General features: G+C 55.2%; 1 protein-coding gene across 2 annotated transcripts in view; it reads right to left on the bottom strand.

Moving 5' to 3' along the window:
- The window catches only part of EXOC6B (exocyst complex component 6B), a 358,545-nt gene that overhangs the window by 105,794 nt on the left and 228,391 nt on the right, over positions 1-24,360 (bottom strand). For both annotated transcript variants that reach the window (XM_053255095.1, XM_053255094.1), the window contains 7 exons: positions 23,881-23,952; positions 21,830-21,927; positions 21,614-21,719; positions 20,697-20,806; positions 15,558-15,669; positions 12,176-12,310; positions 11,212-11,391 (listed from right to left, as the gene is read on the bottom strand). In XM_053255095.1, coding sequence (XP_053111070.1) covers positions 11,212-11,391; positions 12,176-12,310; positions 15,558-15,669; positions 20,697-20,806; positions 21,614-21,719; positions 21,830-21,927; positions 23,881-23,952 — 813 coding nt within the window. The remainder of the gene's footprint in view (positions 1-11,211; positions 11,392-12,175; positions 12,311-15,557; positions 15,670-20,696; positions 20,807-21,613; positions 21,720-21,829; positions 21,928-23,880; positions 23,953-24,360) is intronic.

The following is a 24,360-nucleotide window of genomic DNA, read 5'->3' as shown; positions in this document are numbered from 1 at the left end:
ATGGAAGGGCAGGGGATCATGTTGTATTTCAGTCAAGGTTTGCTAAAATGCCTCGTCCACGCTCCCTAATACACCGAGTTGCACATTCTTGAGTGCGCTCCTTTCAGTGCCAAAACGCTGCCTGGGGAAGAACCTGGAAACCCACCAGCTGCCGTAAGCCCTTAAGCCACTTAAACCATCCCAGTCTCCAGCAGGACTTCCAGGCACAGATACCGCTGCACTTTTCCTTGATTAGAAAGTTCGCTCCATGTGGACAACGGAAGGCTGACACCTGCAGGCTGCTTTATTAGAATATGCCCTCTTAAATGTATTTATCTGGCGACCCCCCAGAACAAAGACAAGAGAGAGGCAGTCTGCTCTCAAGCAAAAGAGGGCTGACTCCTTGCATCAGCTGTGGCCAGAGTCAGACTTCAAAGCTGTCGGTGCCTTCACCATGCAGGCGGGGAATTCACGGCCTCTTTTTGATTAGAGACTCCGTCCAGCTTCCTATTTGATCTGGGTCCATGGGAAGCCATCACCGACAGCCAACACTGAGGCCAGTGTGTGGCAGAGCCTCGGACAGGGAGAGGCTGCCAGGAGGCACTCTGCTAGACACGCAGAGTGGACGTGGGGGCGGAATGCAATGGAGAAGAGGACCAGGCTCCGAGACAGAAAATTGGAGTCAGTGTTTGTACAGCAGGAAGGCAAACACCCCCGGAGCCAATGCTGCGCGATGCAGGAGCTGCCATTTTTGTCTAGACAGCTTAGGCCCAATCCCCCAGGCAGCTCTCCAGCACAACCGCACCGATATGGATGGGGCACAGGTGTACTCTTTCGCAAAGTCCCCTTCCCCCACAGGAGACATTCCGTATGGATTGGCCCTCTTGTCCAACCCATATTATTATGGCAACTTTGATTTCAGATTCCCAGGCCAGAAGGGCGTGGCAACAATATGAAGAAAGCAGTTTGACTCCCGTGCTGAACAGAGGCACAGCTCCCTTCATTCCTCCTTGGGAAGGGACCCTCTGTTGAGGAAGCTGCCTCCAACATGCCAGCAGAAGTTCAGGGCCAAGGCACTACCTGCCAAGCACTAATACAGCACCCCACGGAGTGTGCCCTGGAGTGGGAGAGCAGCATCCAAGCTGGTGGCCCAGTCAAGCCCCAGCTGCAATCCCGTGGCATTCCCAGCGAATGGGGACGCATCTCTCTCGTGGGCTTGTTCCAGGCCGAAAACAGGAAAGGGCAGGTGGAGGGAGAAAGGCTGGCCTGGCCTGAGCTTTAGGGACAGGACAGCTCGACAAGGCAAGCCTGGCTGGCCAACGGCTGTAATAAAAAATTGTATTGTATTGTACAAGGGAAGCCCAAGGCTTTGCTACGGACCTCTGCGTGGTCAAAAGGGATTCCATGCAAAATGGCGGGCAACGTCTTGGTCGGCCACAGCTGTGCTGCTGCTCGGAAGCAGGCTTTGGCAGGAGGTCAGGAGATGCTTAGGCAGAGGCATTCTGCTGTGCAGCCAGTGCTAAGCCTTCTGCCAGACATTTGCCAGCAAAACCGCTCAGGCAAATCTCCAGCAAGCCTGTCAAATTCATGTGAGCCCAAAGCGTTCAGATGGAGGCGGCTGTAGGAAGGCAGAAGCCATCCAGAATGGGAACCTGGGCTGCGGTGTGGGCAGAGGGCATCCTCAGCAGGAACCTATGCCTGCAGCCTCTGACAGGCACAGAATCAGGTTCGCAAGCATTACGCATGGCCACAAAAAGGCAAACCAGGTGGAGTTGAATACTGAGCACATGGCTGAGAAAATGAAGCCCCAACCAGAACCTCTGTATTTTAAATGGATCTCAGTGCAAGTGTACTTTTTGCCAGGGAAAGTTTGAAAGTGGAAAAAAGCCAAAGGTGGAACTGCCTCCTCCCATCCACATGTCAATCCGTGACTTCTTTACTGCCTGAAAAGAGAGAAGTCCTTTGTGTTTCTCTCTCTCTCTCTCTCTCTCTCTCTCTCTCTCTGTGTGTCTAGGGGCCCTGTTATTCATGAGCCTGTCTGGTCCTCCTTTGGAGAAGTCTTCTAAGCCCTTGGCTACTGTTTGTCTTGTAGCAGAGAGCCACGGGTCAAACATGTGCTGCGCTAAAAACAAGCATTTCCGCTTGTCTGCTTTAAATTTGCTGCCTTTCGCAGTGCTGACGAATGCCTCACACTCACCCTAACCCTTGTGCTCCGAGAGGAGGCTGAGCCCACAGGTCCGTTGCTGTTCCGCGGCCAGGCGGGCGCCCTGCTTGGCAAGCGGCCCATGTTTCTTGACATCGAGGAACTGGCTCAGCCGAAACCACCAGCAGCAGCAGAAGCAGCAGCCCACAGAGGCAAGCCACCGGAGCCCAGCACGTTCTCCTCCCAGAGTGGGAGGTCTGGATTAAGCAGAGACGTCTACCCATAAACGTGGGCTTTAAGGAACTGCCCTCAGTTTAGTAGCCATTGTGCTACCTGGTTGTTGTTTTTAATGCTTGCAGTCAGAAGAGCTAAATTCTTACCTGTGAAGAGGGCAGGGGATGAAGGATGCCAAGGATGCCCAACATCCTTCAGTAGAAAAAAACGGCCAGCCAGACAGCCTGGGTGGCCAGCATGCCTTCGCATTCTCTAAAAGAGATGCTGACAGGGGCCAGAAAGGAGGCTGGGACATCACAAGTCCTATTCACACAGGACGGTGAACAGGCACGTATAGCAGCGTGCTTCCTGCCTGTACCCAGGTTCACTGTTTAAATGAATAGAGACATCCACCCAAAAACACGCCCAGACCCCTGTATGCGTGCATACATCCAACACAGTATTGTATAGTAGCAAGCATGAATTGTCCCCTTTGCTAGTAAGCAGGGCTCACCCTGGCTTGCACTGGAATGGGAGACCACATGTGTGAGCACTGGAAGATGCCTCAGGGGATGGGGGGGGGCGCTCTGGGAAGAGCACCTACTACATGCTTGCATGCAGAAGGCCTCAAGTTCCCTCCCTGGCAGCATCTCCATGAGAGGGCTGAGAGAGATTCCTGCCTGCAACCTTGGAGGAGCCGCTGCCACTCTGTGCAGACAACACTCAGCTAGATGGACCAAGGGACTGACTCAACAGAAGGCAGCTTCCTAAGTTATTTTCTCAGTGATAACAGCTAATAGGACTACAGTGGACGGCATAATTATGGGGTACTGCAGCCCTCCAACACCTTTCCTTACAAACACCACCTTTTCCAAAGGGTGAAACGGCAGGCTGACAGTAAAGGAGAGGCTTGAAAACTGGAGGAGTTCTGGTTTCCCAACACGCTGCTGCCTCTGCTGTTTTGATTCCACTATGCATTTAGAGAGCATATCAAAACCCGCAGAATAATCTATTCATCATGAGAGGAGTGCAGATTAAAACTAAACTCATGAGCATTTGCACGAGTGGCCTGGAGAGCATCCTTGGTGGAGATGTATTTAAACACAGACATCACCGCGGTGTGCATTTCAAAGGGAATAAATCTCCCTTGCAGTCAGCGTACATTGTCCCATCACGCACAAAGCTTTGACATAAGAAGGCCCACCAGCTCCTGCATCCTCCATTGCAGACAATGGCCCGCCAGCTACAACAGGGAAGCCTGCAAGTGGGGGAGAAGGGGCAACCCATTGGCTGTTCCCTGGCCCATCTGATCCTGATGGAAACATACAGCTAGACACACTGATGGCCCCATCCTCCATGAATCTGTCTTTTTAAGGAGGACATATGCTTCCTCCTAAACGCCAACTCCACCTACACCAATAGGCTAGCTTCCAAAAACCTCAGAGCCCCTCCCACGGATTCGTCTCGCCTCCCTGGACCAGGGGTAGGGAAGGGGGCTGAGACATTCTGAAGACACCAGCCAGCTGCCACCCAAGAAGAAGGCAGGAGCTCCGGCCTTGGGCCATATGACAGGGCATCTTTTCATGCAGCTCAAGTGACTATTCCTTTTTCCTGGACTTGTTTGCGAAACAACATTCTTTCCACTGGACAGATTTGCCATGAAATATGAAGCAGCTGCCATCTTGGTAGGAGGAAGCTGATTCAACCCAGATATGGATTCTCCACAGTGGCCGCGCAGTACCCACAAGAGCAGAACCTGGAGACATCTCTGTTCCATTCCCCCCACCCCACCCCCACTGCCGGAAGGTTCAGTCAGCAGGACCCCAATCCTGCCCCCACCCCCACCCCTGTCTGCAACCACCACCGCGCCAGGGACCAGACGAGACATTCAGAAACACCCCCGCCGTCCCTGCCCCTGCTAGACCCACATGTGGATCTGATCCAGGGAACCTGTGTTTCTAATGCTTCTAAAATGCACGGTGGGTTAGTACCCCGCTTGCTCCATTAGTAGGAACTCGAGAAAGCAAAGTCAGATGAGTTTTGGTGGCAGTGAAACAAGTCAAATCCCCCCCACACACACTCCCACACACAACCCTGATGGATTCAGCCCACAGCACACACCTCTGACCTTCCGTGCTGCAGAAAAACTGGCACACAACTGCCAGATAATGGCGGGGGGGGGGCTTCCAGGCTGCCCCACTTCTGGCCTGTGAGAAGGGCCATGAGAGGGTCAGCCAGATGGCACCCTCTAGGGATGAAGGGCAGGTGGTGTTAATATGCCTCTGGGCTGGCAACGTCTGGAGGAAGAGGAGGAAGATGGACACGGTCACCAGGAGAGGAGAGCTGGTCTGGTGGCAGCAAGCATGACTTGTCCCCATAGCTAAGCAGGGTCTGCCCTGGTTGCATATGAAAGGGAGACTTGATGTGTGAGCACTGCAAGATCTTCCCCTCAGGGGATGAAGCCACTCTGGGAAGAGCAGAAGATTTCAAGTTCCCTCCCTGGCTTCTCCAAGATAGGGCTGAGAGAGATTCCTGCCTGCAACCTTGGAGAGGCCGCTGCCAGTCTGTGAAGACAATCCTGAGCTAGATAGACCAATGGTCTGACTCAGTATATGGCAGTTTCCTGTGTTCCTATGTTCCTAGGATGGCTTTGGCTGCGGATCTGCCCATGAAAGTGCCAGCAGCTGCCAACTAATGTGCTCCCAGCAAAAGGGCCACTGTTTGAGCTGTGCACTGGACCAGAGGCCCCTTTCCCTGCCCTTCCCCAACCGGAGGGGAGCTCATGAGACTCACAACTCCAGAACTGTCCAGCAGAGCCAGAGGGAAAGAAGTTCAGGGGCCTCTGGACAGACTCATGTTGGAAGCTGCTAAACTCCAACACAGGGGTTGTTTTCTAAGAAACTATTATTCCTGTCAAAGAGACCTGCCCGCTGCTTTTCAAGAAAGCCGTTCTCCCAGTGAAAGGTGATGCTGTGAGTGCCTACGCATTTCTCTTGGAAATTATCTCCTCATGGACAGCACTGATTCTCAGGGGATCGTGTCCTGGACTCCACTCAAGAGGCCCAAGGGAGGGGCAGCTGCCCATAAACAGATGCCAGGGCTCCTTGTTCACGAGATGCAGCAAGGACTGGACAGGAAGCCAAACCACGAGGCCATCCAAGGATGCATTTTACAGCAAAGCCTTCTTAATCCAGACAGTTCGAGGAATGGGATATGTGATCTCCAGAGAGGGGTGGAATCTCCTTCCTAGGAAGGAGCTCAAGGAAAGGGTGGGCAGAGTCGGAGGACTCTGGCATGCCTGTTTTTGGCACAGGGCAGCCTGTTGCGGGAGAGGGGGATGGACAAGGCAGCCCATCCACTCCCTGGCTGTTCGGCATGCCTAGGAAACATCTGCACTAGATCCTCACGTGACTCAGGCGAGAGGATTCCCACCTTGATGGGATGGAGGAATCAGGGACAGGTCTGAACTTGAGTGCCACCATCTGGCTGAAGGAAGAAACTACAGGGGTGCTGCAGAATTCCCTGGCTTGGGCCCTGTTTGGCTGGACAGGCATCAACCGCCCGCCCTACAAAGGGCACCTAGAACAGCTTCGGGGCTGCCCTCAGTCGCCCTTATGGCTTGCCATGCACTCTGGAGCAGACTCTGAAGCCAGAATGGAGTGCTGAGACCTAGCGTGGGAGAATGGCCGGAACCTCTTCAGACAGTGGGGCGGAATCTTGTTTGTAATACTCCCTTGGGCAAACATTAAAAATGAAATAAAAATCCCTGCGGATAGAAAACTAATGACCCAGGAAGCTGGTTGTGCTGGGACCCCTCTCCCCCATATGTGAGATTTCTACTTGCATGGAGCTACATACACAGGGGAGCTTTCTGGGCGGGCACCTCCCACCCGCTGTCCAAAGTGGCATGCTGGTTCAAGGAGCCCTCGAACACACAGGCAGCAAGCAGGATGCATGGGCTGCGAGCAACACGCTGCAATACTCACCGACATGGTCGCATGGACATCGACACCCCCCTACAGAGGGAATGGCAAGACAGGAGGCGTCAGGAGGCGGCCCAGCCCACCACTGAAAAGCAGCCAGAGTTGCTGAAGGAAGAGGGCAAACCAGGCCCAGGACTCCGGAGGCCGGCCCTGCAGCACCTGCATTCCCCGGGGAGAAGGCCTGGCCACAGAGCAACCCTGTGGGACTTCCGCAGTCGAGAAGGACCTGGAGCGGGGAGGTCTTGGACCTCTGGGTGATGCGACCTGGGAGCTCCCAGCTCAGAGGCAGGTGCTGGTGGGGAGACGGGCCAGCGTGCCCCGGCTTCTGGTTCCCATGCTGGGCCAGGCTCCTGCCACCAAGCCTTGCCTGTGAGCACCCAGACACACTGGGGAAACCGGAGGCTGGACTAGAGCAACTTCCTGTTGAGACGGGTCACCAGCTGCGGGCACCATCCACTGGGGAAGTCCCACTGGAAGGCACCCATTTGCTCTGGATCTGTGTCAGGGCAATGTGCCAAAGACCCGTCCCCACCGGGACTGGGCTGGCGATCACATCCACTCGACTAAAGGAGCAAGTGTTCCAATGCAGAAGACTCTGTGCATTTCCTCCCCGTGCTGTTGCCTGTGCTGGAAGGCAGGAATATCTGGCATTCGTAGCGCACTCAAGCAGACGGCCTCAATAGCCCCCCCAACAGACCTGTACGGTAGCCCAACATTATTCCAGGCCCCCTATGGCAGACCGGGAGGGGCCTGGGACCAGAAGAGCATGCCTTGTCCAAGGGCCCCCACTGGCCCTCATGGCAGAGACAAGACTCACAGCAGGGGCTCCAGATGCCAGCCGGGAGGCGCCCTTTCCCCTCATGTGCCAGAGATGCCCGTGGCCAGGTGCAGAGGCTCAGGAGAAAGGTGAAAGCACACACCCTTTAGGGGTGAGGGGCGGGGAGAGGCTGACATGCTTTTAAAAGCTCCCATCCAGTGGCGAGAAAGGGTCACTCGCTTTATTGTGAAACAACAACAAGAAAAAGAAGTTCTTGCCATGTCCCATGGCCCCAAACTCAAGCGAAGACTTCTAAGATCTCGTCTGGTTCCATCTGAAATCTGTGCTTACCATCTGGCCAAAAGTAAACAGGAGAGGAGGAAAGGCGGGGGGCGGCGGGGGGGGGGGGAGAGAGAAAGAAACAGGGGGTGGGGGACCCACGCTCTCTTTGCAAAGAGTTCAGGCTGAACTGCTGGAGTCGATTACGGCTGGGAGGATTGCTGAAAGATTACTTCCCCTTTCCAGGTCGTTGTAACCTCTTGACCTCACCCGATTACCTTGCAAAGAAGGTTATCAAGATACAAGCCTCTAAGGATTAAAGGAAACCTAAAATCAAAACACCCCTTTCCCCAACAAATAAAAAACTTCCTTGCTTTGTTAAGCTGACAGCCCCACCATAGGTGTTGACATAACCTTCCCTCTCCAAAAGGCTTAAAGTCAACAAATCCGTGTGCGCCACACAGATCTGTCAATGCGATTTACGTTAACTTGTCTGACATGAAATTAAAGCAACCATCAGCCACGAGGAACAAAGGGGGCCTTCTCTCTTGCACGCAGGCGCGCCCCCCCCCCCCCCACGATAGGCATCTCCTGCAACGGGAGCTCCATTATCCACAGTGCTGGAGACCAACTTTTTCTGATCAACTTGTTTGATTTAAAATTCTTTGTCTGCGCAAGGGGCGGGGGCTTGCCTTGCATTTGTGGCAAACCACCATCACTTCTCTCTCGTCCAGTACAGAAGGCAGAAGTCTCCAGGCCGTGACTTTCATCTCTCTGTGCAATCCGGTTCTTTGGGGCCATCTGAAAACAGGTACTCTGCCCCCATGGAAGCCTTGTCTGGACACTAGGAAGGCTGGGCAACTGGGCCCCTCCCTGGGCCGTGAACTCGTCAAACTCCGGCCGACAGCACACCATGGGGGGACTCCAGCTCCAAGTTGCTGCCCTCTTGCCAAGCTAGCCCAGCTGGGGGTGGGGGCTCTGTTAGAAGGCGACAACCTTGGCAGCTCTCAGCCCTGTCCAGCCCCGCACCCCTCTGCCGGGGCCAGAGCCGGATGGCCCACTGGAAAGCAGCAAAGTCTGTTCTAATCTTGCCTGCTCTCCTCCAGCCCCACTTTGAAAACCTTTTGATTAATTTGGGAAAGCATCGCTAATGGTTAAAGGAGATTAATTACTCCGGACCCGAGCCATGGGTCCGGTGGGCTTGTCCTGCAGCCACACCTTCTCTACCTTAGCCATGCTTTACGCTTCCACGGAAAAGCAGCCCAATGAGCCGAGCTGCTAGCCCAGCCCCAAATCGAGCCTCCTGCAGGGCAGAATCTAACTCAAAAGGGGCGCTCAGCTCTCCCCCTGCAGGGTGATGGGGAAGGGCTAGACGGAAAGTCAAGCTGCCACAGGGCCTCTTCTGAACTCCTCCTCATGCTAGAGCCCCGGGACTGGATCTCCCCAGAGGCTGTGTCTTGCTGCCCCTGGGACGGAGGGAGGGAGGGAGGTGGTGCCAGGGCCTCCTCTAGGAAGCCAGCTGCAGTCTGAAGGGCTCAGGTGGGAGGGCTGGACACCCGCACCTGAGAGCAGCCACGTTTCAGTCCAAGAGGACAAGGAGATCCTGTCATGGCTCCCCCCTGCAGCTTGTCGGTGGGTCCTGAAGATTCACCCAGGGCCATGAGACGCTGCTTATGCCTTGCCCTTGTTCATCATAACTATGAACACAGCATCTATCTCTCTCTCAACCACAAATCAACACTCCCTCTTCCACCGTCCAGGTGTTTGGACTTTCTCTCTGCACCAACAACTAGTTTGCCATGTTGCTGTGATTAAAAATAAAATAAAATAAAATAAAATAAAAATTAACAGGTGCTGTATTCTGGGGCCCACATGTGAGGGGCAGACGTTTGGCTCCTTGGACAACCCAGAATTCCCAAGCCTACTTCCTCAGGATTGCAAATGGCATCGGAGATGCATCACACCCAGTGGACTGATCTGCACTGACACCCCAGGGGTATCCACTGGCACCTCCTCACCCCAGGCTTCAAGGCAGGCTGTTCAGAATCAAAAACCCGCCTCTTTGAAGTGCAGCATTTATGCTCGTGTGTTGCCAATTTGTCCATGTTGTCAATCTCCCCCCCACCCCCCGTTGAAAAACTTTGTGCACGAGAGTCATCAGCACAGATCCTCTGCAGGCACGAGGCCATCAGCAATAGGCACAATTGAAACTGCTGGCGATTTTCGTGAGCAGGAGTCTAGAATGGGGCCTGCTGGTGTGAACACCACACCATGACGGGTGTGCCTCCCTAGAAGCTTCCATGCTCAGGGGATGCACCTTTGGACACAGGCAGAAGCTCCCTTCTGCTCATGGCTCTTCTAGGCTCACAGGGGAAGCATCTCCTCCTCCTCCTCCTCCTCCTCCTCCAGTCTAGAAGTGCCTGATAGGTGCAGCAGCATCAGAAGGACAGGAGTATTCCGGGGGCCATGACTCCCATACAGCATGTCTGGCAGCTTTTACCTCACAGAGCAAACTAGAGGCAATTCCAGGGCTGCAGGGACAACAATGCCACTCCTCAGGGACCCGGCAGGCTCTATTCCAAGGCAGGGTTCCCAACCTGTGGTTGTCCTCCAGGGGTTGCTGGACTACAACTCCCACCATCCCTTGCCACAACCAATTGTAGCTGGAGATGATGGGAGTTGTAGTCCAGCAACCTCTGGAGGACAACCACGGGTTGGGAACCCCTGCTCCAAAGCCGCCACTTCACAGCATCCTGGAACTGGAGGAGTCCTTGAAGGCCAACTGATCCCACCTCCTGCTCAGCACAAGAGGCCAGAGTGAAAGCATCCCTCACAAGGCTGGCCAGCCTCTGCCTGAAGGCGCCCAGGAAGAGAGGCCCCACTGTGCCTCAGGGAACTGGTTTTGTTGCCAAACGGCTCTTGCCTACGGCTTAATCATGTTCTCTCAAGGAATCAGCCTTGCCCCTGGGGCAGCAGAGAACACGTCTTTGCCCCTTTTTATGTGACAGCCCTGCAAGTCATTGAAGAATGCCCTCCTTCCACCCAACTCAGTCTCCTCTCCTCCAGGCTGAACAGGCCCAGCTCCTTCAACTTTTCCTCACAGGGCTTGTTTTCCAGGCCCCTCACCACCTTTGCTGCCCTCCCGTGAACCTGTTCCAATTCTTCGCCATCTTTCTTAAAGTGAAGTGCCCAGAAGTGGACAAAGTACTCCAGATGAAACCTGACTAGTGTGGAAGAACTAGTGCAGAGAACTGTTCTCCAAGTGCAAGTCTGGCCTTCTCTATTTGAGGAAGAGTGAACAAAGGCAGAGAATAATATAAAATAAGAGAGAAAATAGGACGAGAATCGGAAGGAACAGCGAAGGAAGGAAGACATCCCACAGGAGGTCCCCATATTTGAACCCCACTGATCAGCTGCAGGCTCTTCAGAAGTGGCATGTTTGCTCTTCAGAGAGCCAACAACTGAGAGAAGACGGGGGAAAGGAGCAGTCAGGAGTGCTAGTTTCCCCAGGAGTCTTTTGGTAAAGACATTTATGGGCAGCCCCACCACCCAACGCCATGTAAAAAGAAAGGCCAGCAAAACTAGCCACTGGCCAGGCCTTGGGAGCAGAAAAACGTGTCTTCAGCTGCCCCCTGCCTGTTTACATTTAACTCACGGTCTGTTCTGATGTTAGCTTAAACTAAAAAACAACTTCTGCCGCCAAGACAAAACCAAACATATGATAGGGGTGCGCCCGACCTGTTTCTCTCCCCAGTGCTGTGCTTGTGGAGGCTCGGGGCACACGTGGCCCCAGCCAAGACTCCCTGAAGGCTTCAAGCAGCCACTGGCAGAAAGGGACCCTCCTCAGGTGTACTTACAGGCAGGTGTGTAAAGACAGCAAAGGTGCTGCGTAGGAAGGCAATGAGGTCCACCAGGTAGTCACTGGCCTTTGAACTGGCCTCAGTGGCCATCCAGTCATAATCTGCAAGCTGCAAGAACTGGTCTATCTTCTGGTTCAAATTTGTGTAGATCTCTCCCTCTGCGGCGTGGCGGGCATCCTGAGGAAGAAGGGCAGCCTCGGTGGAACAACAAACCATGACCATGGGCGGCATTTCATCCTTCAACCCCCTTGGCACTCCCTAAACAAGAGTTGGCAACTGCTCCCGGAAACCTCCACGAAGAGGAAATCCTTTGAATGAGGAGTGGGGATAGGGACACACAGGTGAGGACCAGGGAATCTGGAGGGCCATCTGCATTGGCAGATGATGCACATGCGCGCGCACACACACATACAACCTAGAAAGACGTGCCAACAAGGCCTTTCCCCCAGATCCCAACTGAACTCCAGGAGTACAGAGCTAGGCCTTCTTAGAGACGCTGCCACAACTGAGAAACACACCCTAGAGTCAAGCCCACCTAAGCCATGACTGCCAGACCTTAAGGGATCAACAACTTACCACTTCAGCGGGTTTTTAGGAGAGGACAGTTTTGTAGGATAAGCCGTGGGATTCAAGTGGTCAAGCTTAAGACATTTTAAATGGATGTGCTCTGATTACATCATGCTGTTTTTGTGAATCCATCCATTGCTTTGGACTACAAAGCAAAAGCAAGGCAAGGGAGTAGATACGTGTTTGAGAAGGTCTCATCCGAGAACAGAACTCGGTGTGGTTTCCCAGCACATCTTGTCTGCAGCGCACTTGCTGGTACTGTGTGCATGTGCAAGAGTTGAGCAGGAGAGCTTGAGGAGTGGGGAAGGGCCCCCTCCTGGTGGCCAATAGGACCCATCCCACTCAGATTCCAGAAGTCCTGCTCAGCACTCCCCTGAGACATGTCAGGACTCACCTTGAAGGTGGCAGTTCCATACAGCTTTGTTGTGTGGACAGTTCCAGGGAGGACATTGGTGATGTTGGTTATGAATTCCTCAAGGAACCGGCAGGACTTCTCCAGGTGTGTCGTGTTGATGATAATCTGGACCAGCTGCAGAAGCAATACACACTCGTTTTGCAGCTGGATTTTTCAACAATAAATCAACAGCAGGTCAGCGAAAGCAAGCCCTGGCAAACCAGGAAGAGCCCTTGCTGGCATTCAGACATGACCTCCGGCAGGGTACAATCTCCTTGGACAAATAATTTTTAAAAGGGTCTCATTTTTGCAACAGGTGAGGTTTCTAAGCCAGTCACAACTCTCTGGGAAGGAATTTCCCCAGGATTTCTGCTAGAGGCAGCAGAAAAACTCTAATGAAATATTCTAAATGCAGCTCGTCTCATTACATCTCAAATCCCATTAAAAGGCAAGCTGGTTACTCAAAACAAGACAGCCGGTCTGAAGCCTGTTGCCAAGAAGTCTTAAGTGATGGGAGCTGAATGACAGCTTCTCTCTCCCCTCAGCTCAGACAAAAAACCTGTGGAAAAACCTGCAGGCGTTGGAGAGATCATTAAGAGCCAATTTCATTGTCTCAGAACTGGAGCCCTGCTTGCTCCTGCCACAAAGACGCCTCCCCCTTCCACAGGCTGGGTTGTTTTTTTAATGCTCCAACATCTGCAGTTAGAAGTGGCCACGGTCGGGCATTTAAACAAGCAAACTACCCTAAAACAGCAGAAGAAAAACTGTAGATATTCTCCTTCTCTCTCCCTGTTCCCCATCCTGGAGGCTGAGAAGCAGATTTCCCCCCCATCATACGGATGATTTCATGAACCATCCTTATTTTACTCTCTCTCAAATCTCACCAAGCAGCAAGATGAAAAGGCAAGATCACCGTGGGGTAAAGAAGCAGGGTCCATCGAGAGGGCAGGGCTTTCTCTTATGCACTGAAGCCCACCCTGAGCAGAAGAATCGACTTTGTTTCCTTCCCATTCTGGCTGGACACAATCTTGACACAGTCAAGGCAAAGTGACAAAGTCAGAACTTTGGCTCAGTCGACCTAGCCCATTCCCAACTTCCACCAGGCGCCGTAAACCTCTCCACCACACACACACACACACACACACACACACACACACACACACACACACACACACACACCCCTGCTGTGCCAAACAGATCCAACGGCTGTGATTTACTAAGGCAGGGCGGGATTCTGGGACAGAGCGGCTCATACTCTGAGCTCCTCCACAAATCTGCACAGTGTGTGCAGCAAAAACCTCCTCTTGTTCAATGGCTATGAGCTTTTGATGAGATGCACAAATACCGTCATGTACCCAAACATCACAAGATACCGAATGGTGATGAGAGGAAGGAACACCTGGCCTCACCCGCCCTCAGAGCGGACTGCAGCCGAGTCCCATGGGCAGGTCTCCCCGCACCCCCCCCCCATCCAGAGCAAGAGGCGCCCTCTGACTCCCTGACTCCAGACACTGCCAAGAGGACCCCTGGTGCAAACCTCCTGGGGGCTCAGAGGTCAGCAGTGTGGGGGCTCCTAATGGCCGCCCACACAACCAATGCCCAGAAAGGGAATCAAAAGGAAGGGGGGGTCTGGACTGCAGAATCGGTGTGCGGGCGGGGCGGGGGGTGCCTACGAACACCAGGAGAGCCTGCAGCTGGATCAGAAAGTGCACCATCAGGGCCTGAAGCCAAGAGCCGTCTCCCACCGCAGCCCCTTCTGGACTGGCACCCCCCCCCCACATGGAGGCCCCACAGACCGGAGTCAGTGGGGAAGGCAAGATTAGTCCGGGGTAGAAGCGGCTCCTCTGGCGTGGGAGAGGGAGGCAGGGCCTTGGCATTTACTTGCTAGAAACACGTACAGAGAACGCCAGAATGGGAAGGGGCCTTGGAGGCCTTCTGGCCGCCCTCCTGCTCAGGGGAGGGGCTGCTAAAGCACCCCCCCCTGGGCAGAATCCCTCACCCTCCACGCCCTCCTCAATGTCACTTTGGAAGCCGTTCAACCGCTCAGGCCCCGGAAGACAGCCCACCCCCACCCACCCGGTGGCACTTGCCTGGATATACCTCCCTCCAGGAGGACATGGAGCCACTGATGAATCCAGGCTTGGCACGCTTGCTCCACCAGCTCCAAACTGGGAGCATCCAATGGGAGCATTATCCAACCCACATCCCACCAGTCTGTCAACAAGGCTGCTGTGGGGGCCTCTGGCCACTGCTTTGCCGAATCCAAGGTGCACCGTGGCAAGAGCACTGCCATGACCTACTGACCTAGTGACACTGCCGCCCAAGGAGGAGACCAGGAGCTTCGCCTGCCAGGACTGGTTCTTGACAAATCCAGGCTAGCTCCTGCTGATCGCCAGATGGTTTTCTAAGGGCTCACAGACAGATAGGCATATAGATTGCTGAATAATCTGTCCCAGGACTTTGCCAGGTCTGAGGCTTCTCAGCTCCTCTCCCCCCGCAGATGGGGAGTCTTTCCTTTCTGTTGTTGGATCTCTTCCTTTTGAGCACGTTATACCCCACAAATACTAGGCTCCAGTCATGAGCAGTGTTCTCTGTAACAAGCAACAAGGACCCTTGGTGAGGGATGCTGGAAGTTGCAGTCCAGAACACCTGGGATTCCCTGTTACAGGAAACACTGGTCAGGAATCTCATCGCCCCCAGTTGCAGGGAGACTGATCAGCTCATATTTGCCTTCCTGCGTTAGGATTTCCTCCTGTCCCCCATATTCTCCTCATTAGCGTATAAACACCAGAGTCTGAGAGGGTCACCACCTTCTGGCCTCTCTGCTTGAGGGACTTGCACATTTCTGAGTGCCCCTTTCTCTGTTTTGCTTCTGCCTTCCTAGTTCAACCCATCACGACTCAAGGAAGGTAACATCAAAAGGAAGAACGCATGCTCCCCACACACTTAATCATAAAAACACCCACAAGCAGCAGTAGAGAAGAAGATACATGAAAACCAGAACCAGCCAGAAGGTGGGAAGCCAGCTGCTTCAGGCAGCTTCGGAGGGGCTGCCACAGCACTGGGGGCAGAATGAAAGAGAAAGGGCCCGGCAATTCCCCCAAGGCTGGAGGTCCCCCTGCGGAAGCCCTGGCCCTCAAGTGGGGGCAGGCCTCACCAACCAGAGGGCCTCTCCCCGTGACCTTAGTGGACAGGCAGGGCCCTGTGGGCGGAGGCCAGGGTCTGCTAAGCACCCTTCTCCCCTACGGACAGGACCCAGGAGGGTGGGAGGGGAAACCCAGCCCAGGCCTGCAGCCCGGCGCTCTCTCTCTGCTTGAGCAGGACAATTCCAAGGGGCTGCGAAGCAGAGGAGACGGCAGCGGCCCCAAAGCAGCGCACTTGCCTCCGTCAAGCCAACGTTCCTCCTCTTAATGACGTTCTGTAGACAGTGGCTGAGTGTCCGTGTCAGCAGCAGATTGGTTGATTTCCGAATCATGTCATCAACCTCTGTGGAGCTAAAGAGGAGGAAAAGATGTAAAGTGGGGCAGGATTAACTCAAAGAAGTGAACACCGATATTCTGGAACCAGATATTCAAAAATTATGATTCATCATTATTTAACGTGGTGGGGAGGAGGAGGGGGAGGAGGAGATGGGGCCACAGCTCAATGGCAGAGCATCCACTCTGAAAGCAGGAGGTCCCAGGCTCCGTCCCTGGCCGCAGCAGCAGCAGCAGCAGCAGCAGCAGCAGCAGCATCTCCAGGTGGGGCTGGGAAAGATTCCTGCTGGAAACCTTGGAGAAGCTGCTGCCGGGCAGAGTCGACAGCACTGAGCTAGAGGGGCCCAGGGCCTGACTCAAGAGAAGGCAGCTCCCTGTGTTCCCAACCTATTGATCAGAGCTTTTCAGCGAAAAAGAGTCCCCAAGCAGCTGGCAGCCATGGTCCCGGGGAGGGCGGCTCCGCTGGGCTGCAGAGGGACAACAACGGCTCTCCTGGAGCCCCGCCCACCCCAGCAGTGCTGAGAGAGCCAGCGCTTCCCAAGGGGCCTCTTTGCTCAGTCCGCAGGGGCCCAGTGGGTCTTGACAGGCCCAGTGGCCACCCAAAGTGGCCGGGAGCCAGCCAGTGCAGGACAAGGAGGGCTGCGATGCTCCAACCATCAGGAAGGGTGCTCTGAGCCATTAGCAGGAGGGGGGAGCCGTGGCCCGAGGGACCTGGGCCAGCCTCCCAAGAGCATGCTCACATCCAGCCACAGCTCTCTCTCAAGGAAAAGCAGACCCCCGAGTTTCCAATGTGGCTCAGAACTCAGGTGAGGGTGGTTTTTTTAAACTCTTCCACCTGTGCCATTTGCCCATGAAACATTCCCCACTGGTGGGATCTGCAGCAGGAAAATGGCCCAGGTGACAAAAGCACCCCATCCCCGCCCTATGCAGTCCCCGTCTAGAGTGGAGCTCCTCACAGCAGCTTTTTGATAAGGTGTGGCCAGTCTAAAACTACTCTTTAAGAATGCTTTGAACCCACAGGTGCCTTGGTCTTAAACTGTCCCCCGCCCCCCAGCCCATGGTCAACCTGAGAGCCAATTTCTAAAGACATTGGTGTGAGATTTCTACTGTTGATGATGATGACGACGACAACGACAACGACGAAACAACCTCCTGTTGGCGGCTCCCAGGAGCACCAGGGCGGATGGCTCCGAATAGGCAGACACGCCTGGGGCCTGGCCGGTGCCCAAGAGGGTCGGCCAGTACAGGCAAGGCAGCAGGGCACGGCTCCTGGCTCTTCCCGGGCAGATGCAGCCACAGCCTGCAACTTCCTCGCCAGCCCTGATCCACACCCAGCAACCTTTCTCACGAGGCGTTCAGCTCTTGGGAAAGTGCATGCCGGGCGGCCTCTGGAGCCAATGCTGGAGTCCTGCGAGGAAAACGCAAAGGCTGCTGCCAATGTCCACTCCAGGCCCAGTTGCTGGTCTGGCTGACAGGCTTTGCCCTCCCCCTGCCCAGCTGGGTGAAGTCCTCCCACTGAGGAAGGGGCCGCACGGCAGGCTCTCCTTTGATCTGGCGCAATGGCAGGCACCTTGATCTGCAGACGCAGGTTGACAGGCAGCTGACGGGAGAGGTTCCGAAGCAGAAACCACTGGAGGGCTCCTGGTAATGCGGCGCGAGTGACCTTTTGAGCTGTAGCCTGTTCTTCCTGACGCACGGCAAGATTACCAAGCCCAAGACGCCAGGGTCCGCACCCAAAAGCAGCTCTGTGCTCCCTGCCTGCTGCCTGACCCCCCAGCCCCACTGGCTGGCCCACGTTCTCTCTGGCACCAGCCAGGTGCCAACTCCCTTCCCCCCCCCCACACCCCTTCTCTGTGGCCAACGGTGCCCAACTGTAGCTGTGCCCTCCAGCGGCAGCAACCAGGGTGGCAGGCTGAGCCCAGGGCCTTCCCCCTGTCAGAGGCGGAGTGGGGAAGGGGAGCAGGGAGAGCACAGCTCTCCGGACGCCAAACCTGGAGGGAAGAGGCTGAACGAGGGCAAAGCAAGCTTGCCCACCCTTCCCAGTCTGCCACTGCAAGGCCCCGACACAGGCAGGGACGGCGGCCTGTCTTGGGAACGCACGGCCTTTCCAAGGAGGCCCGGCTCAGTGGCCTCACCAGAGCACCAAGACTCCAGAAGGCGCCTCGGAAGCAGGGCCATCGCAGCAGCCGGATCGAGCAGGTTGGAGCTCCCGGAGAGGAGGACGCCTGGCCACCCCGGCCGAAAGCAAGAAGCCTCCCCCCGCCTGACGGCTCCTTGCCCACCACCAGTGGCTCGGCGGCAGGGAGGGGGCTTCGGTCTGGCCCAGACCAGGCATCTGCTGGGAACCCGCACAAAGAAGCATGCACAGGCACCAGGCTCCTTGCCGCAGGGCCCGGTTTCTGCAGAAATGCTCGTGTCCACAGAGAGAGCGGCCTCTGACAGTGACGGCTGACGGCCCTGGGCCCTGGAACAGCAGCCGGGACCTTCGGGCCGGCTGTGACTGGCAGCCTGACCCCAATCACTCCAGGGGGCACCATCAATGACAGGGGAGAGACAGAAAGACACCTCGTTGCTGCTGGCTGAGCAGGCAAACTTCCTAATGAAAACTCATTCAAGCTGTCAGGTTGAAGCCAAGAGTCAGCCCTGGCTCCCAGAAAGCAGCCACACAGGACTCAGGGATTGAGTCCTTCGGGGGGTGGGGGAGAAACAGCTCAGCCCCCAGCCCCGCTTTTGCCAAATCCTGACCCACCAACCCAAGGCTGCCACACCCGCCCCCCGTGCTGCTTCTTGCTCGGCAGCAAAGTCCCCAGGTGGCATCGAGGCGGGCGGGCGTCCTCTGCTGCCTTGCCTTAGAAAAGGGTGACCTCTTCAGCCACATTCCTTGGAGAAAAAGGGAATCCCCCATGGGGAATCCCACATGCTGAAACGCAGCATTCGAGAGGGGCATCTAGGGGACGATGAGAGCAGAGGAGCCACAACCCTGGCAAAATCACGCCATCCATAAGAAACATCACCGAGACCTTGGCTGGGCATCCCCTCGACCACCAAATACGAACACCACCTGCCTGCCTTGGCAAATTCTCAATTTGGCCTGAACAGGTGATGAACTCGGCATCCTTTTCTGTCCCGCTTTTGAAAATGCCCACTGCTCTTTGCAGCACGGATTCCACTCCTGCCCACGGCTCCAATCAAGTGATGCTTAATCCATCTTCATGTTCTCCATATTATTGCTGCAGTCAGAAGGGCCAGGAACTTGGCTGCTTGGAGTTTTCTGTTTTGAACAATCAAGAGCTGAGTTTCTGGGGGACGAATCCTGCACTGGAAACCACAGAAGGGATGCACAGGAGGGGCGTGGCTGGCAGGATCCTGCCCCTCACGCACAACATCCCAAGTACACTGCAGGGGGCTGCACACGGGCCTCTTGAAGGCATTGAGTTCACAGTCCACCTTCTGGCTCAAAACTGGATCACCCAGTAGACTAAAGATCACCATAAATTAAAAACAGACACAAGCCCCAAGAAAGTTACAACCCCCCAAAAGGTGGGAAAGCCAGAGAAAAACCAGCCAGCACTTGGGCCAAAGGTCTACCAAAGCAAGAGAATATTTTCAAAGCAGGAAAGATTTTCAAAGCAAATCTTTCAAAGTGTCATAGGGGGAGTTCCAACAAAGGGCCCACTCTACAGCCCCACCAACAACAGTACCATGGACGGGGGCAGGACATGCAGAAGGGCCTCCTCAGCGGACATCCCTTCCTCATTCTTTTGCAGGCACTCCATTTCTGCACAGAAAACTCCACGTGGAAAACAGAGATGAGACTCCGTCCAGCATTGGCACCCACAGAGGCATGGGTGTTCGTGGATTGCCTTTGCTGCAACTCTGCCGCTCAGACTGCGGCACCTGGAGAAGCTGTTTGTCCTCCTGGCCACAGAAAAAATCCCGGAAAGGCATGCCTGGGAGGTCTCGGAAACCAGAGCATCCAGCTGCCCCACTGCCTTGCCCAGCGCCCTTGCGCCTGTTTCCAGTTCTCCCTTCTCACTCCCTGCACCTCATAAGAACCTAAGAACAGCCCTGCTGGGTCAGGCCCAAGAAGGCCCATCAAGTCCAGCCTCCTGTTTCAGACAGCGGCCCACAAGATGCCTCTGGGGAGCCCACAGGCAACAGGGATGTGCATGTGCTCTCTCCTCCTGCTGTTGCTCCCCTGCAACTGGAACTGAGAGGCATCGTGCCTCTGAGGCTGGAGGAGGCCTATAGCCCTCCGACTAGTAGCCGTTGATAGACCTCTCCTCCGTGAATTTGTCTGAACTCCTCTTCAAGCCATCCAGGCTAGTGGCCATCACCACAACCCGGGGCAGAGAATTCCATAGATTAATGATGCGTTGTGTGAAATAGGACTTCCTCATGTCGGTCCTAAATTCCCCGACCTTCAGTTTCATGAGGTGGCCCCTGGGCCTTGGTGAGGTGCAGGAGGGAGGGAAAGGCTGCTGCCAACTTCTCTGAACACACAGATTGGGAAGGGCTGGGGGAGCGCTACTCTGACACCGGCTTCTCCTCACCCACCCCCCGCCCGCCCCACAAGTCAGTCTTCATTCCACAGCTCAAGCTGATGTCAGAATGAGAAGTCTCCTGGATGTCACCCTTGGAGACATTTGCCACCATGGATATCGGCACAGCCCTCCACCCAAGCTGCCAAGAACGCCACGAGGGTTTTATGGGGCCCCCCAACTCCTCCTCGTTTGTGCTGCAATAGGTCCAACATGACTGTAACAGTCTCTTCAGCTCATAACCCTTCAACGCGGTTCAAAAGCACCACCACCACCACCACCACCACCACCCCCTTCTCACCAGCACCTGTCCTATGGCAGCAGCCACTTCCGATAAGGCTCGCTGTTGCCATCTGCTGGCAGGGTGGGGCGCAGCCCAAGTATCAGGCCTGGCAGAGAGGCAGTCATGGGCGGGGGGATGCGTTTGTTGAGGGGGCTCTAGGGATCCTGCACTGGGGCAAGGATTTCAGACACAGAGAAGGCATCAGTGCCTGGTTAACACACCTCAGGTGAAGGTCTTCAGAGAACTTTAGGCAAGCATAGATGAATTCCTTGATCTGGCTGTAAACTCTAGGCACAAACTCAGAAAAGGGGAACTTCTTGGGGAACGGTTGCTGTGAAACATGGAGACAAGAGAGAGGAAGACGGGATTGATGAGCCAGCGACACACCACCACAGCTGCGCGTTGCCCCACCATGCCCCCCGCTGCCGCTTCCGCCCCCTTGTTCTCCAGGGAAGGACCTGGCCCCTCCTCCCTCAAGCAGAACCTCTGTGGCAAGGCCTTGCGTGACTCATCCTGGCCTTTCCCTTGCTCGGCTTCCTGTTCCAAACAATTCCAAGGATGTCTTCTACAGGCCCTGCTGAGCGGGGGGGCGGGGGGCGGCATGCTTGTGAGTGGGGTCCAGTTCTCATGTAGGAATAAGCAGAGGGGACCGGAGCAGCCAGGCATACCAGCAGCCTCCCCATCTGCACAGTTCATCCTCTACGCGTGGGAGTGGCATCCACCATCCAGGGCAGAATTTGGATTCCTTTGATTTCAACACACACACAAAGTCTTTTTCTCGTCCACAGAGCGGTGGTAACTGGGCCTAGGCCTGTGGTTCTCGTCCTCTGTCCCCCCTCCCACCCCACCCCACCCCTGCTCATGCTCTCCAATCACCACAATGAATTCCCTCCCAGTCTGTCGGAGTGGGAGGACTTTCTATCCCATTCACTGGATCCCCATTTAGAGGCTCTGAGATGCGCCGTCCAGGAGAAGGAGGAGTCTCCTGACCTGCCTCCGCCACCTCCTCCTCCTCTAACCCAAAGCCTTCTTCCTTGGAGGCCTCCCTGAAAGGCACCTGCCCACCCTCCTCCTGAAAAGCCTCCAAGGGAGAAATTGGGGGAGCAGCACCCACCTCCCCACAGCCCACCCCACTTACCTTTTCCAGCTCCGCATCATGGAAAGGAAACTGGCCGACCATCTTCTGGTAGAGCTCCTCGTGCGCCACTGGGATGGGGCTGTAGTTGTCTGAATCCAGAATACTTCTGCAACACACAGCCACGGCCAGGGGGTCGTAGTCCCACCGCAGCTGGCAAGCCTCAGCTGCCCCCGCCCCCCGCCTCTGCACCCAGCAGCCCCTCACCAGAGGCCTCACCTGAAGGCTCCTGCCCACGTCTTCAGCAGCGTCTCGCTGTACTGATCCCGGATTTCTAGCAGCAAGTCAAAGAGCTGGTTGACAGGAAAAGCATATCCCTGGGCAGAGAGACACAGAAGGAAGGTGGTCCCAAAGAACCTGCCAGCCGGTTCACCCCCCTGACGCAGAGGCACACTTGGGCTGGTCGCTGATGGCCCACTCCCTGCGGCTCAGCAGGGCCTCCACAGAAATGGGCCAACACAAAGCACGTGTTTGCCAGCCTCTCTATCATGCCTACCCTTGAAAAAGGAAAACTCCCCACTGCATAGAGGCTTTATTTATTTATTTATTCATTTATGCATACATGCAGTGACCTTTGGCAAGTAGAGAGCCTGGTCAGTTTCATGGATCTCTGCGGAGCTGCTGGCCCTGCAGTGGGTGGGCAGATGAGGAGGACAAGGGTGGGGGGGACCTCACAAGAAATCCAACCACACCTGGGCTGCAGCCCATGACAGGGTTATTCCGTGGTGGTGGTGGTGGTGGTGGTGGTGGTGGTGGTGGTGGTGGTGGTGGTGACAGCAGCAGCCAAGGGAAAGGACTCTGCCACCACCACCACCACCACGTTCACAGAGACCTGCCTGGCAGAGCTTTTTCGAGTGGTTTGGAGCCTGTGACATCTTGGTCCTTCCAGCCCACTGAAGAGACTTCAGTGGCCTGCTGTGACCAATTTGCTCTGCACATTTTGTGGAAAACACTGTTTGCATCCATCAGGATTTATACTAGAAGCCATCAGTCCCAAGTGAGGAACTGGCGGGGCCTCTCTGCCCAGTCTGCAGGATCTTTCCTGCTTACACAGCCTGAAGACGTGGGCAGGATCCTGGGGGGCGTGAAGTCATCCACATGCATTCCTGACTACCTTGGCCCAGCCGAAGGCCTGGCCAAGCAGGTGTGGAAGGCCGGCCATGCTTGGCTCATTCAGGAGGGATGGCCTCATGTGGCCTCAAGCTGGCCATGGGCCACCCCTGCTGAAGAGACCCTCCCTGGACCCCCAACCTCTTAGCAACCACTGGCTTGTCTTCAACTGGAGATTCTCAGCCAAGCTTGGGAGTGTTTCTCCAGGTGCCCCTGAACCCGTCCAGGTGGCAGCCACAGCCCAGGGGGCCTTTGCCCAGTTCCAGCGGGTACCATCAGCCCTCTCTCAGCCAAGGCAAAGGCCTCTGGGCACAGCCCCTTGCTACTTCTGGACTGGACCACTGCAACGCACCCTTGAGGACCTGCTGGGAACTTCCCCGGGCCCAGAATGCTGCCTTGGCTGCTGATCCAGAGCCTGCGTGGGGCACCCGTCCTGTGCCAGCCACCCTGCTTATCCATTTCCCCCCGGGAGCAATTAAAGGTGTGCTGCCGATGGTCTTGGAAGCTCTAAACAGCTTTGGGGCTCAGTATCTGAGGGGCCGCCTCTTTCCACACGAATCTGCCTGGATCACAGCATCATGTAGAGACCAGGGCTACCACAAGAACTGGTCTGGTGGTAGCAAGCATGACTTGTCCCCTTAGCTATGCAGGATCCGCCCTGGTTGCATTTGAATGGGAGACTGGAAGTGTGAGTACTGGAAGATATTCCCTTCAGGGGATGGAGCCGCTCTGGGAAGAGCCTCTGAAGGCCCCAAGTTCCCTCCCTGGCAGCATCTCCAAGATAGGGCTGAGAGAGATTCCTGCCTGCAACCTTGGAGAAGCTGCTGCCAGTCTGTGAAGACAATACTGAGCTAGATAGACCTATGGTCTGACTCAGTACATGGCAGCTTCCTATGTTCCTATGTGTGTGTGCCACCTCCAGTGGAGGTCCACCTCACAGAATTGTATTATTAGCTGCATTGAGCTGGGTTCTCAGAAAGAAGGGATATACTTTTTAAAAACAAAACAAACCACGGAAGTGATGGGGTGAGGGTGTGGATAGCGAGCAGGGCTTAAAGAAGAGATGGGAGAAGGCTAGTGGCTGGTAGAAGGGGTGGGTTCTTGGTGGGCGGTGGGGAGGGGAGGTTGATATGACCTCAGAAAGAGCAGTATCTACACACCTGGAGGGTATCAGCAAAAAGCACGATGAGGTTTTTCAGGTCCAAGACCAGGTTGGGATCAGAGCAGTAGGACTGAAATGGGGGAAAATGTTGTTTACTGGCTTGTCACATTCAGAATCAGAAAACAAAGCATGATCCCAAAGGATTGGGGCACACTGGAGTTCAAAGTTTAACCTGATTTAAATCCCATTCAAATTGGCTCAAAGGGTGGGGACGGGGCGGGACAAAGAGAGACACAGACACTATATTTAAAAGCCAAACCCTCTGCTGTCCCAGTAGACTTCAACCCAGATTAAAACAACAAACTGACCGAAATGCTTCCTAAAACCTGTCCAGGCTCCAGTTCTGGGGTGTGACCCTTGAGAACTGCATGAGGCTTCAAGAGGACCGAGGCTATTGGCTCAGCTGCAGTCATGTAAAGCGAAAGGCTGCAACCGGAAGCACGGAATGGAACTGAAGGCCAGGAGAATCGGCTAAACC

The sequence above is a fragment of the Hemicordylus capensis genome, chromosome 5 (genome assembly GCF_027244095.1).
Source record: "Hemicordylus capensis ecotype Gifberg chromosome 5, rHemCap1.1.pri, whole genome shotgun sequence".
NCBI classification, from domain to species: domain Eukaryota; kingdom Metazoa; phylum Chordata; class Lepidosauria; order Squamata; family Cordylidae; genus Hemicordylus; species Hemicordylus capensis.
Note: the sequence above shows the minus strand (reverse complement) of the source record. Positions and strands in the feature narration are given on the sequence as shown.